Below are 15,083 nucleotides of genomic sequence, written 5' to 3'. Positions count from 1 at the left end.
CATCACCAACAGGTGGATACTGCGATAAATGCTCAAAAGGCTCTCTGACAAAGCCGAATCCTCGTGCACTTTGCCAGCCTGGCGCGCCCGGTGGCAGTGCTAAGCTCTGGAACTTGGTTGGCGGCCTTGGCGCAAGCCAACGGTCTGCCACTCTCCGACACCAGAGTCGTCCGTGGTCGGGTCCTAGTGCTCGGCTGCCTGAGAGCCTACCTCTCTCTCTACCTCTCTTGGTGATGATTTGAGCTGGGACCGTGGGGGGGGGGGGGGGGGAGGAGGGAGGGGTGGGACCGCAGGGGGAGGTCTCCTGGACTGCTGCTGAGAGAAAGCTCTAGCGAGGTGTCCCATCTCCTTGCAAATGAAGCATTGGCCAGGAAGGTCGAAGTACTCCCCTCTCTGCAAGATGGGGTCTCCCCCGAAGGCAAGGATGGGGTATGACATGAGGCATTGTCTCCGGCCAGACGACACAAATGCGAAGGGATGGAATCCCGACCACCCATGCGAGGGATGAAGCAGCAGTTGGGGCGGGATTCCATCACTCTCCCAATGGCTTCACCGATCGCGGGGAGAAGAGGAAGGCATTCCTTCCGGAGGCCTGGGAAGTAGACTATCATTGAAAAGCCTGAAACGCCAGCCAGTGGGTCGGATGCGGCGTCAAAGCCGTGTTGCCACCACACAAAGAAGGCTAGGCTATACGCAATGCGATGGGGCTTAGCTGCATGACTCGATCCGACGCCGCTGGCGAGTCAAACTCAACCTGGTTGTAGCCGTGCCCCAAAGGATGAATGTTTGTGATCTTTGAAGGCACTCCAACGAGGCTAGCTTGAAGAAGATTCGTGAATTGTCTGCGTGCAAGGCGGCTACTGCCAATCTTGCAAAGCAAACTCGAGGCATCCTCTAAGGATGCAACTTTCGTAACGAGCTGGAGGTCCGCTTCAGAGAAAGATAAGAAAGGAAGGGCGGCCTCAGTCGGGGATGACGGAGTTGCTGCCATGGAGGAATCCTGTGGGGTGAAGACCAGAAGGGGCTACAGCTTGCCAATAGAGAAATACCCAAGAACAAAGAATCTACGTGACAGAACGGAGGGAGAGGGAAAATGGAATCGAGAGGGAAATGGGGTGGGGTGCGAGCGGGGGTTGGGTGAAAGGAAGGAGGGGGGGGGGGGGGGGGGGGAGGCACAGAAGGAAGAAGAGGGGAGAGGCGCACAAAGGGACGGGGGGGGCAGTGAGAGGGAAAAAGGGGGGCAGCGAAGACAATGGGGTGGGCAAGAGAGGGCTCAACAAGGGGAGGGAAGGGGGGGGGGGCGGGGGGGGGGGGGGGGGGGGGGCGAGGGCGGTGGGTTTAGGCAATGCGCCACAGGGGAAGCGGAGGTAGTGAGGAGGGAGGCGGTGAAGGGCTTCGCACAGAGGGGGGAGGGGGGGGGAGCGATGATGGCAGCAGGTCTAAGCACGGAGGAAGCTCTAGCCAATGCGAGACAAGTGATTTGCCCCCTGTCACATTACCAAGCAGAAGTTCTCTGTTTTAACCTTTGGGGGTCTCCAAAAGAGAAAGATGGCTCTTGTTCCGAACCTGCCTATTGTTCGTGGTGGATGTCATGTGCAAGTTTTGACCATGGACATGTCCTGAAGCTAGTAAGGAAGGGGCAGCCAGAAAAAAATAGATTAGAACCAAGATTTGGAGCATGAAGTGAGTCAAGGCAGGAATGGATTGGGGACTGACTGGATGGAACAGATGCATAGATCTTATTCAGAGTCAAAGTGGTTTTGGAGACCAGGCCGGGTTTTCAGTGAAAAGGGTTGCCAGAGATGGATGGATGACAGAGGGACTCAGGGAACAGAATGGGATGATGACTGTCATCCAAGAACAGGTTGGAATCCCGTCATCAAATTCAGCAAAGGGGGGATGTCATGTGCAAGTTTTGCCCATGGACATGTCCTGAAGCTAGTCCAGAAGGGGCAGCCAGAAAAAAGAGGATTAGAACCAGGATTTGGAGCATGAAGTGCAGATTTGGCTAGTGTGGACTAGGAGAAGGACAAGGAAGAACCTGTCGGCTGCATGGAGAACAGGCGGATCAGCGCTTTTTATATATTGTCCAGTCGGCCAGCACTTTGTTTGTCCAAGAGGCCTATATAACGGCATAGTTGCTCATTGTGTTTTTCATTCACTCCCCTTTTGGGTGTGGGTCTAGACTAGGATTAGAATAGGGTATTTCACTACTTTTCAAGGCAGCCCATGGCTGTAGAATCTATGTACCTTTTTGTACCATATGAAGATACTGAATTTCCAGCCATCTCTCTCTCTCTTATGTCTGCATTTTTGCATCAGCATGTTCTGAGTGGTGTTTAGGGCTGAAAGAAGCATGTGGTGTTTAGGGCTGAAAGAAGCATCTCAGAGCTTCCGCCTGTTACAGTGGAGACGAGCATTCTTTTAAGAAAGAGATGGCTCAGAAGACGCCTTGGAAGGAGGACAACGAACGGAAGATACAAGCTCCTTTGATGGAAGAAGGACCAACGGGTGGTTGTACTTAGCCCGATTGTTATTGGTGCTAGTATTTTTTCCACAAAAAGAACGAATCTTCGGAGGAGATTTAGTTCTACTCCATATTTTTGTGTCTACATACAGACACTATTTTTGGTGTTGCGAATTTTGATATCTTCTGTGATATTTATGGGATTTCTCCCCAGAAATTTTGATTGTATATAATCGAGATAATATTTGGAATTTTGTACATGTTTAACTCCCTTGCTGATGCAAGTGGAGAGTGTTTCTCATGTCTATGTTGAGATGTGTTTCAGAAAAGTTATTTTTCTAAAAGAGACTTTCTTTACAATCTTCTTAGAATGAGCCACAACTTGGCTTTTCTATTTCTGTGGACGAGATGTTCAATATCTATTTGTTCATGGCGTTTCATGGGTTTGCTGAAAGCTTTGTGGTATACTAGAAATGGTTTTACGACAACGCAAAGGAGCTATCCATAAGGACACCTAACCATCGGATGTAGACTTCGAGGAGACGTTTTCTTGTTTTTCTGATTTGACAAGAAAACCAAGCATGGCTTTTTGTGGTAAGCTAAAGAATGGCCATAGTTATGGAAAAGGTTATTCTATGGTTTTGGTCATCAATAGTTTATGGTTTTGGTGAATAGTTTATGGTTTTGGTCATGTATATTCGAGGCTCCTAGCAGTATGGGATGCTAGAATATGTTGCATATGTCAGAATACGTAGTGGAGATGATGACCAGATCTGGGAACACGAGCAAAACGCAATGCAAAAAATAACAGCACAAGAGAGAGAGATAGAGGCGTGTAACTCTGCTCTATATACACAAGAAGAATCCCGGAATGATACAATGTGTGGCAAGGGACTGGGGGCCATTTTATATGCCCCCCCTCCAGCAATCGGCCTGCTGTAGGGCAGCCGACAGGCTCAGCATCTCCACAACCAGCCACATGTCCCAGTCGGCTAGCTGTCCTGAGTCGGCCAGCACACATCTGTGGTCGGGTACATGCAGGTACAATCGGCCAGCACACAACTGAGGTCAGGTACATGCAGGTACAGTCGGCCAGAAGCTAGAGCCTCCAGCCAGCTCAGGACTACCATCCAAGCCACATAAAAATGGAAAAAAATATGGGGAAAAATACGGGGAGTGAGGAAAAATGAGAAAACACCTACAAGGGCGGGCACACCCACAACAAAGGCCCTGGTGTCAACATAAAGACAGGAGATGACTTCTAACACCCCCTCTCAGCTCCTGGCTGTGAAACCAACCGCAGGGAGCTGGGGTGCCGCCTGAGCAAATCCTGAGATAGCGACTTCGTGAAGAGGTCCACCGTACTGTCCTCCGTCGAACAGAACTCTAGCAAGATGTCATCAGCAACGATCTGTTCACGAACAAAGTGCCTCTAGATGACCATGGGTTCCTCCAGTGGAAGCCCAATCCTGGAATGCAACCTCTGCATCCTCACCACCTCACAAGCAGCACGGTACTCTGCCTCTGTCGTCGACAAGGCAAAAGATGACTACCCCTTACTACTCCGTAAAATTGCTCCTGGGCCTGAAGTAGATCTCCTCGTGTCCGGATCTCCTCCCCAAACTGAGTCACTCCAACTGTGGAGTCGGACTCCATCAATCAATTCATTATTCCCCTCCTATGTAAAAGAGTCCATGATCCTTCGCATGCCGCAGAAACCACAAGATACGCAATCCTGCCTCCCAAAGAGTCATCTGCAACCATGAGCTCAATTGCCTCATCAGGAAGCTCCCGTCCAATCTGGTGTCTATCAACCAGATCAATGAACCATTTTGCTTCTGAGTCAAAGAGGCATCACACTGCTCACAAGGATTAACACCTGTTATGGTGCAAAGCCTTGTCCTGGAAACCTGCTGAAGACCACGCAAGGCCTTCTGAAACCTGTAAACCACCCCTTCTGAATCCGGAACCACAAAGCCTGGAGAATCCACCTCCTTCTGCAAGTAATCAAGTGTCACCTGCTTGGCTTTTCGAGAGGTCCCCATGGAAAGAACATCCTCATCTACAGGAGTTTCTTTGTCCCGAATACTACGAGACATCAGAGCATAAGTTACCTGTTCAGTTCTCTCTGACTGACGAACACAAGAACCACCAACATCAATACTGGAAAGTTCTTGCCAACTACTGCCATCAACTGGCAGGCTATCCACCATCTGGTCCCGAAAAGCCTACACTTGCAGAGTGTCCACACTTAAGTGGCCATTACCAGACTGCCACTCATCACAAACCTGAGGACCTGGGAGAGAGAGTGTTGAAAGCTTGTAAACTCCATTCTCCACTCCGCCTTCCCAAACCATCTGGCCTGTTGCTTTGTTGCTCATCAAACTCCACCCGTACGCCAGTCTTGCAAACCTGATGCACTGACAACATATGAAAACCAAGTGACGGAACATACAACACCAGGGAGGAATGCTTCCCCCCTCTACCATCGAGAACTATCTCCATCCTGCCCTCACTGTGAACTGGGATAGTGGATGTATCTCCGGTAAGAATGTGACCAAAATACCTGCAGAGATCCTGTAAATCTGAACGGGAAGGAGTCATGTGCCTGGAAGCACCACTATCTAGAATCCACTCCATAGTATCCGTTGCAGAGAATCCTCCAACCTCCTCCCTGCCTGAAGAAAATGAAACATCGGTGTCCATCACCTCCAGGTGCACAAAAGCCAGAGTCTTCATGATTGGTGCTGAGGAATCTTCACCCTTCTCGGTCTTCTGCTTGGGACACTACCTCCAATAGTGGCCTTTCTCGCCACAATCATTACAGGTCCTCTTTGCCTTTAGTTTCTCGCGGTCACTAACGGACTTCTTCTCAGAAGACTTCTCTGATGAAGCCTTCCCTTTGCCCGTGTTACAGCCTTTCGACCGTTGGCCAGTTAAGGCCTCCGAACCTCCACCCTGAGGAGGGTTCGTGAATCGTTCCTCCTGGTCCAAGACCATGGGCACAAGCTCCTCCCACGTGATGGTGCTGAGCCTGCCACTGGTAATCAAAGACGAGTAAAATGCTGAGTACTGAGAGGGCAAATGCGACAGCAACGTTATGTTCATGTCCTCTGACGATATCTCCTTCCCAGTCTGAAGAACTTCCTGCTGAAGAGCCTGCAGCTTGTTAATATGCTCCCGCATCGTCAACGACTTTGCAAGGCTCATAACCCGCATCTGTACGTCCAAGGAAATCCTCTTCATGGGTGATACCCTGTTGTAAAGAGAAGCCAAATGCTGCCATATACCTCTGGCCAGCGCCATACGCTTTACATGATTGATTACCTGCAGTGTGCACTTGAGGAAGATAAACGAACGGACCCTGGCATTGACACGATCCCACATCTGTGCCTGTGCCTCCTGGTCCTGTCGGATCGACGGTAACTCCCCTTCCTCTACTTCCGGCCGTGGAACCCCAACAACGACGAAATCAGCGAGGTCGTACGACTCCAGAACAGATTCCATCATAACCTTCCATATGCCGTAGTTGTTCCCGTCCAACTGACGGTCCACCGAGAACATGGGGAGTGTAGGGATCTTCACATGCCTCTACATGGCTTGAACCCCCCCTCCCTGCTGCTGCTGTTTCGCGCTGGTGTCATGGATTAATTTCCAGTCCATTGGCTGTGGGAAGTTCTGCAAAGAGTCATGGCCAGGACCGGAGTTAAAGAGGAGCTCGTGAAGGTGGAGGACAAGCTCGGCACAATTATCAAAGAAAACAAGAAGATGGTCGACTCTTCCGTTACCGCAATCATAAACCGCCTCTCCAAACTCGAGAAGGGATTTGACAAAATCCAAGAGCTTGAAGAGAGAGCATCCAAGCAAGAGGCTGAGATTTCAACCTTAAAGGAGGAACTAGAGGAGGCCAAATTGCATGCTAAAAGTCAAGCGGCTGAAATCTCAGCCCTCAAAAAGGAGTTGGAAGCCACTTCAAAAGGCAAGCTTGAGGATGGAAAATTTCAGCCCTCCTTTATTGAAGAGCTAAATACCATCAAGGAACAAATGAGGATCATTCGAGAGGAGGAGCAACATAGAGAGAAGACATCTTCATGGGTGGAGGTGATCACAAAGACACAAAAGAAGATGGATGAGGCGGAGAAATGGATCGAGGTCGCCAAGAAATGGAAAGGTAAAGAATCGCCACCCATCCCCACTCCCACCATCATCAACATGACCCTTGAAGAGGAGCAAAGGAGGAAGACCCGGCCCTTACATGTACGAGTGTCCGGTCTAAAAGACCGTGATGATGCGGAAGGGGAAACCAAGGAGCTCTTCTCTATGATGGGCATTGAAGCCACGCACACAAAGGCATGGAGAGTGGGAAAGAAGAGAGAAGGTAGTGCCGAATCTTCTAAGGAGAGAGCACTTATCATTCGTTTCCCCTCCATGGAAGCGAAGAAGGACTTCTTGAAGAGACGTCCTACACTCAAGAAGACGGGACTATTTCTTGGAGATGACCTCACACTCTTGCAACTTGCCCACATGAAAGAAGTTATGCCCGAGATAAGGGCAGCCCGAGAGAAAGGGAAAGTCGCCTTCTATAGAGATGGTAGAGTGGTGATTATGGAGAGGCGGCGCTCTTCATGACAGCGCGAGACCTATGGGACTACACTCAAAGTTGCTACTTGGAATTGTAATGGATCTCTACGCCTTGATGTAGAGGCTTTTGAGGATAGTTTCACTGGGAGGGACATCATCTTCTACTGTGAGACACATCAGGCTCCTGGACAGTCCATGCCACATGTTAGTGGATATACTGATGGGAGACAGCTTGTAGACAGGAGACTCGTTCAGAGCATAGAGGACGGGGCTCAGGAGGAGTGGCAGTATTGTTTAGAGAGGAGCTACAGCCACTGATATATATAGTCCACAGAGATGAGCCGGCTAGGTACATGAGGGCAGAGACGGGCAGATATCTCTACATTGCTATATGCTATTTTGCTCCTAGTACATCAGTGTATGCATCACCTAGCGGGCAGTCTCCCTTTTCTATTTTGGATAATGACATTTGGGAGTTCTCCAGGGATGGTGACATCATTCTCCTTGGGGACTTCAATGCTAGGACCGCCCATAACCAGACAGTATTTTATGATACCTCAGAGGAGATGTTGAGGGAGCTTGATGTTAGGGATATGGGCCTATCTAGACTCTCACAGGATGAGGAACATACAGTGTATGGGCGGTATTTGATAGACATGGGGACTGCACATGGATTGGCCATCCTAAATGGCCTACAGAGATTCCCGACATCGCGCCGTTTCACTAGCTTTCCACATCGGCATGGTGCTAGTATAGTGGACTATGTTATGGCTCAGCCTAGTCTCATTCCCTCTTTAGGCACTAGGCCAGTTGGAATAGCAGTGGATCATGCTATCTTGTCCTTCACTCTCACATTTCAGTTCAGCACCGCTCCATTGGGACAGGTCTCCACACACACTCGTTACACCTTTACAAGGGAGACTGACACCGTGTACATGGATGAGATATACAAACGCTTATGTGCCGAGGAGCCGGGATGGCCATTAGATGAGCTCACTCAGATATTGATAGAGACGCTTCATGCTGCAGCATCAGAGGCATATCCCCATAGTCAGCCTACACGGAGACGATCTGGGAACATGCCCCAAACAGCTGGTATGATGAGAAGTGCAGAGAGATGAGGATCAGATTACAGAGAGAGGTGCTCATGGGTGTTACCACTCACAGACAGTCACGGATTACCTTCCAGCACCTAGTGCGACGGAAGAAGAGAGCTTATCTTGCTCAGTTAGAGAGGGATTTGTATCAGTTATTTATGAGTCAGGACTCAGGCGAGGCATGGAGACTATTCCATGAGCATTCACCATCACCAGCCATTACCTCCACAGAGATTTGGGGTGAGTATGCAGCATCCCTGTACACAGCACCAGGACAGCCGCCCCTGCCAGACCCATCAGAGCCATGCCCAGAGACATGTGCTTTCTTTACTGCTGAGATGGTAAGGAAAGCTATTGACAGGATGAGGACTGGGAGAGCATATGATCATGATGGTTTGGCAGCAGAGCACTTTATTCATGCCAGAGATATGCTTGCAGAGCTTATTGCTATGATGTTTAACCGAGCCATGTGTGAGGGTTTTCCTGAGACTTGGAATATGTCCACGATTGTGCCTATCTTCAAGTCAGGGGATCCCATGCTTCCTGGGAATTATCGTACCATCATGATTGGTCACACATTGGCTAGATTATATGCATCTATTCTCGAGCAGGAGTTGAGTAGATGGGCAGAGAGAGAGGGCATACGTGCATCAGGGCAGGCAGGGTTCAGGAGAGGTTTCTCCACTTAGCTCTAGCCTCTAGCCTCTAGTCTTCAACACTTTTTTTGTCATTGACTCATTTGAGTCCGTCCATGTATTCTGCCTCCTTAAGGCTTAGTCCTGACTCCTAACTCTTGAGTCATGACTCATTTTGTATCTACTTAATTATTAATATGACTCAAAAGCTTACCATTTTAGTGTAAATTTGTGCTCATTTTGATGTACAAAGTAGAATAAGTGTAGAGTAGAAAAAAATTTTTAAAAAAAATATTTTTTGAGTGCCGTTCCTCCCCCGTCCCCGTTCCCTACTTATGGCCGTCCCCCGTCCCGTCCCCGTCCCCCGTCACCGTCCCCCATCCCTTGTGACAATGGTTCTCTCTCTTGAGCACTGGCTGTACAGCAGGGCAGCAGCTGACTGGTTCTCTCCCCCCTTCCGGCCCCGGCCGTACAACGCTGATTGCTGCTTAGTTTCTTGGTGTTGTTTTTCTCTTGAATCTTGAGCAAGTTTTTGCTGAAACGCTGTGGGAAATCTGGTGCAAGATTGCACCCACACCTTGTTTGTTGTAAAAGCTTCTTCCTTGAATAAAGAAGTTCCTAGGGGGGGCCAGCCGTTATTGGTTTCAGCATGAGCAATCAATAATCTGTTCGTAAACAGCCAGCAAGGACATATGCCTGAATGGGAGTAGCAACAGAGAGCAAAAGAGCATGCAGACAGCAAGAAACCACATGTGATAAACAATCTCCATTCTTGATAAGACCAACAGCCCGTTCTCTATAAATTCTCAATCATGGTAAACCATGAAAATGTTTACAATCCTCTAGATTTTTTTCTAAGGAGATTTTCGCATCGTGTTTTGTTCGCAATTGATGGAATGACTTGTAACCTGCAATGGACAAGTTTGTACTGAAAAGAGAGTGGCAATCTATCTCCCAGCGCTCCTAGAGTTTTACAGGGAAAGCCGTACTCCTCAATACACACACAATAGTTGAGCAAAAAAAACTAATTTTGACACCAAACTAGACAATACATAAAGCAGTGAGTATCAATCAGTATTTTGAAACGGCAAAGAAGAACAGCTTACTCACACTGTTCAGTAAGTAAAAATGCTACTTGAGCTCTAAGCTTTTACTAAACCTACCTTTCCGGATTTTTCAAGGGATTGTGCAGCCCAGATTTTGAACATGACCTTGAGCTCTCGATGAAGGGCTGTGACAGAAACCAAACAATCAATGTACTGTAGTATGGTTCAAGCTGGAAGCAAACATCTTCACAAACTCTGTTTTTGGTCTGAGTGTCTAGAAAGAAAAAGAATAAAACATATACAGCACAATCCTATATATATATATATGCCTTTCAAATTTGGATATGTCCAAGCAGATAAATTGATAAAATTTTGACAAAAACATGCAAAACCAATGAGCTAAAAGAAATACAAGAAAATAAAGACAAAAAGATAATTAAGAACTTGCACGAACAACAGTACAAGTTTAAAATTTCAAAGTTAAGTTAATTTAACAAACATAATAACTACTCTCTCGGCCCACTACTCTCACTCAGCACCATGATGTAACTTTTGGTCTCATAGGTCATTATGGCCTTTTGAAGACGTTAATATAACATTTCATTTCATTTCATTTTCTCTCTCCAAATGAGAGAGAGAACCCTAATAGGAGGAGATGCAAATTTCTCTCCAAATGAGAACCCTACTAGGAGGAGATGCAAATTTCTCTATCGAAAGAGCAGCCACTAATCTCCCTGTAATCCTTCAAGACTTACACTAATCTAGTGTTCCTAATCATGTTTCTAATCACCTCCTAACAAAGATCTAGTACCAAGTAAGAAAACAAGGAAGCCTCGACACTAGGATTACACTCATGATTGATTAATGCCAATAATCACACTAGCAAAGTTCCTATCTATCCCTGCCTAGAGAAAGGGAGGCTGCTTTGAGTAGACTGATGTAAGTTAAAGTCTAGTGTGGTCAAGCTCCATTTGCAAGCTTGATTGTAATTTCTTGATTCACGTCAAGTATGGCCACTATGATCTTTCACATCACGTGGTGCCAGTGAGTCCAAGTCATCGTGCCTATTGAAGGTCTAGCTTGATACATCTCCACCTTTGCTCTATCTTGATACATCTCCACCGTGCCAATTGAAGGACTATCTTGATACATCTCCACCTTCGCTTTGAAGGGATGTTTGTTGGGAATTTCGGAGTTTTATGATCATTCGTGTACCACTTCATCGCCATATCAGGTACCATCTGGACGCCTATAGCAAGGGCTCATATTTGCGTTTTCCTCTACTGCTCCTCGCCGCCTTCTGCAGGGCTCACATCAGCCTTACATCAAGCTGTTCTTGGCACTTACATCAGGCTTTCTTTTGCTCCACATCTGCGTTTTACTTTTGCATATGTCAGCGCCTACATCAGCGTTTATAGTATATACATAAGCTTACATATGCGTTTTGGTTCAGCAGACATCAGCCTTCATCAGGGCTCACATCTGTGCTTACCTTCACCATATCTTGTGCATTTTGGCACAGCCCTTGGGACAGCAGCCCTCTCTGCTACTCATCCGGACAGCAGCCTTTTTGCTTCTCATCGGGACGGCAACCCTCTCTGCTTCAAGTACACAACACCCGTGTCACCATAGCTTGCAGCACTCCGGACAGCAGCCCTCTCTGCTTCAGGTACGCAGCACCCGTGTCATCAAAGACTGCACCACCATCATCGTCATCGACGTTACCTTTTTCCGCTGCCACTATCACCTCGGAGTGCTTTGCCTCACATCGACGCGAGCCTTCGTCATCGACTGTGCTTCAGCTCCAACGTGCTCTCTGCTTCAGCACTAGTCTTCTTTATGCTCAAAGCCACCTCTCATATGAGGGCTCTTGTACATATTTGCACTCACCCGTTTATATATATTCACTCATATTTCATGCTGTGTGGTTTTACTCTGATCTCTCATATATCTAGTCCCTCCGTCCTTTTGCCCTCACACTTTACTCTTGGACACCCTCTCTTGACATTGCCGGGCCCAAGATGAGCCCGGATGGCCGTGGGAGGTGGCCTTCTGCATAGCAATATCTAGTTCATCTTTTATGGGCTGAGTCTACACCGCGGACAATGACACCAACATGACCACAGACCTACGCAATCGTGTCATGGGACGCATCATGCCCCACATATACAGGCCTATATAGGTACGCGGCCAGCCCCTTCTCCGTGTGGGGCTTTGCCATCTATTGTATCACTTCAATAATACAATATTCTTCTCTATCTCTGTTATTGTGCGAATTAAGTTTTCAAGTTTTGTGCTTTGAAAGATCCTACTTCTATGAGTATTTCTTGCATACACTGCACGTCCTATCCTCTTACAACTAAACAATGTCTAGCCAATTAAGTAAAAGGTGTGGACTTGCAAAACTAAATAAACTATTTGCCCTTTTCTTCCTCCCTTCAATCTGTTGATTTTCAGATTCAAGCTCAGAGCTTGGACACTAAACAAACCGTACCCCTTATAGGGTCTTCTCATCTTCTAGCAATTTGATGTTTTGGATGTTAGGTTCCTCTTCTTACTTTTTACAGCCAGATCAAGAGCACCCTAAGCTGAATGGACTGGACTCATTGTACCTACAAGCATACCATGTCCACTGCCCTAGGTTTTGAAAAAATATATACATATATTGAAACGCTGGCCAAAGCTTTTACATGGTTGGTCTTTTTTTTATATATATTTTTACATACCAGTGATTGAACAAAGCGAGGAATGTGCTGACAGCTACCAAAATATCTTTAACCATATGTAGTAGGTGTTTTCTCTTGCAGAATTCCCAGGGGACTCAACGTCGACAGAACAATAGACTTGTGATGCGTTCAATAATGAACACAAACAAAAAGGAGCTTCCATGGCATTGAAGTGCGTACCGACAATTCAGCAACGGTTGTATCAGGCACTTTCAGAAAAGGATTCCCATTTAAGGGGTCTACTATGTCAATCCATTTTGAAGCTCCCGCCCAGTTGCCTTGGACTGCAGGAACACTGGTGGTTAACTTACTACGTGCACGTGATAGTATATGGCAAGGGGCCAGAACATGTGTTACCTAGATTGAAGATCTGCCCCGGTTGCGAACCAGAAAGCTGCTGAGGGTCAAGAGTTGCGAAGGCAAGGGTTGAAGCGGCTCTTCTGAATGTGCATAGAGAAACCCTGGTTTAGACATCCATCCTGCACGAGACTAACCTTGCTTTTCTGTTCTGGAGGTAAGGCAAGAACGCAAACGCACCTCTGTCGCGCCCCAACCACGCTGTACAAGCTCAGGCCCTGGCAGAAGCGATTAGCGGCATGACGCTGCATCTCTGTTGGCCAGAATTTACTATCCTAGTTACTGGAGTAGTAACTTACTCCGTGAAGTTTTGGCACATTTCGCTTGGCCAAATTTGGTAACATCAAAATATCAGAGAAACGATGTGGTTCTAAGTGGTTTTCTCTATCTCAAATCTTAGCAATTGCGAGGTTCATGCCATTTGTACACGCAACCCGAATCCATTGAAAACCTACTAGAGAATGAGGAGGAAGTAAAGCTTACAGCTTACTAGTAGAAGACATGTTAACTTAGAATCATCTGATTCCGAAGAAGACAGCGTCCGTAGAACTGTCAAAGCAACAGTTCAAGCACAAGCTTCTAAGAAGGAGAGTAAAATCAACCATAAAGCTTTCACTTTCCAAACCATAGAGCCATTCAGGGCGGCACAGGGGGATAGTAGCATCAGAGACATAAGTCCATGGTGTTCCATACCACCAATACACACCCATCGGATGTTAGCACAAATTAGTCTCAAGGCCTCGAATCCAGGTATGAGGAGCTCTCTCTCGAACTGACTCACAAAGTCGCTTATATAGGCCACATATAAACCAAGAGCCAAATATAGCACATGCCTTATAAAGGCCCTGACTTAACCTAAAGGTCTTGTTGACCTTGGTTAGCCTTGGGACAAACAGTGCCATTGTGGCTCTGTGAAGTGGCTGCATCACACACAATATGCTAGTCTATCACATGCGGAAGATCTACATGTATTAAGAACTATGCAAAGCACAATGATGAACATAGAGAAGAGAGATTTAATGTTGCTTTAATAGTGTTTTTTTAATATTTTTATATATGTATCAAGATGTACATAGATCCTAGCCAACGAGGTCTCCAACACGTATGACCTTTCCAAACACCTCAAGGGATTGCACTGTCTCAAAGGTTCTTTGTTTCACTAGTGCCCTTCGTGTATCAAGTTCTTGTTTCTTATTATGTATGAGCCTTAAGAGGTGGAACAATGAACTGCCCCTGCTTAGGAACCCATATCTATGGAGTAGCTTTATATAACCCTTGAGCCCTCTAAGTCTTTTAGAAACCAAGGGACACTCTTATGTCACATAAGAATTTGGCCCTAAGGGGCCTTGTTATATTTTAATATGGGAACCTTGTTCCCTTACTAAGGATAAAGAATATTGCATATAATGATCAAGTAAATAAAAATGAGCTAGCTATAATAGTTTTCCATGTATAGTAAAATCAAGTCTTTTTATGTCATCTTCGATTGTATATTATTAATCAAAGGTTAAAACTCCTACAATCTTCTCAAGAGCTTTCAACCTCAACATGTTTTAGACTTTATATATTGTTTTAATTTTGAGGTATAGAAATTCACTAGGTAAGTTTTGGATTTTCTTTTTCAATAGTCTTCACCATGAATTTAAAAGATGATTGTAATTTGAACAAACATATTCTTAACACTTTAATCTAATCTTAAAATTTTGGAGGAGGAATTTTTATGTCTTCACCATGAATTTAAAGGATGATTGTAATTTTGAACAAACATATTCTTAACACTTTAATCTAATCTTAAAAATTTGGAGGAGGAAATTTTACTTGTCCCAAGAATTTGTTTTCTTCACACATTTAAACCTAACTACAACCTAGTCTATAAAAAAATCATTTTTAATTGACGATAAATTTTATTTCTTTACAAATTAATGTAATTATATTTTAGTATCTAAAGTCTTGAGGATGCATTTCTACTTTTCCCATGAATTTGATTTCTTAACACTTTAGCAAACATTTCATTTATATTTTTATCTAATTTTAACCCAGTCTTTAAAATCTTGAGGAGGCATTTTCGCTTGTCTTATGAAATTATAATCTAATTTTAATTCAACATTTTAAAATTTTGAGGAGGCACTTTGGCTTGTCTCATGAAATTATAGCCTAACTACGAATTTAAGCTT

General features: G+C 45.9%; 1 protein-coding gene across 3 annotated transcripts in view; it reads right to left on the bottom strand.

The window, feature by feature from the left end:
- Positions 1-13,362, bottom strand: part of ALDH12A1 (aldehyde dehydrogenase 12A1) — a 122,052-nt gene extending 108,690 nt beyond the window's left edge. For all 3 annotated transcript variants that reach the window (XM_086779128.1, XM_086779129.1, XM_086779130.1), the window contains exons 1-4: positions 13,090-13,362; positions 12,910-12,992; positions 12,733-12,836; positions 9,944-10,011 (exon numbers count right to left, since the gene is read on the bottom strand). In XM_086779128.1, the coding sequence (XP_086635254.1) occupies positions 9,944-10,011; positions 12,733-12,836; positions 12,910-12,992; positions 13,090-13,160 (326 nt within the window). In that variant the 5' untranslated portion in view covers positions 13,161-13,362. The remainder of the gene's footprint in view (positions 1-9,943; positions 10,012-12,732; positions 12,837-12,909; positions 12,993-13,089) is intronic.
- Positions 13,363-15,083: the final 1,721 nt, after the last annotated feature.

Source organism: Cibotium barometz, chromosome 40 (assembly GCF_041138505.1).
Source record: "Cibotium barometz isolate CiBa-2024 chromosome 40, ASM4113850v1, whole genome shotgun sequence".
Lineage (NCBI taxonomy): Eukaryota > Viridiplantae > Streptophyta > Polypodiopsida > Cyatheales > Cibotiaceae > Cibotium > Cibotium barometz.
This window is presented reverse-complemented; position numbering and strand designations above follow the sequence as displayed.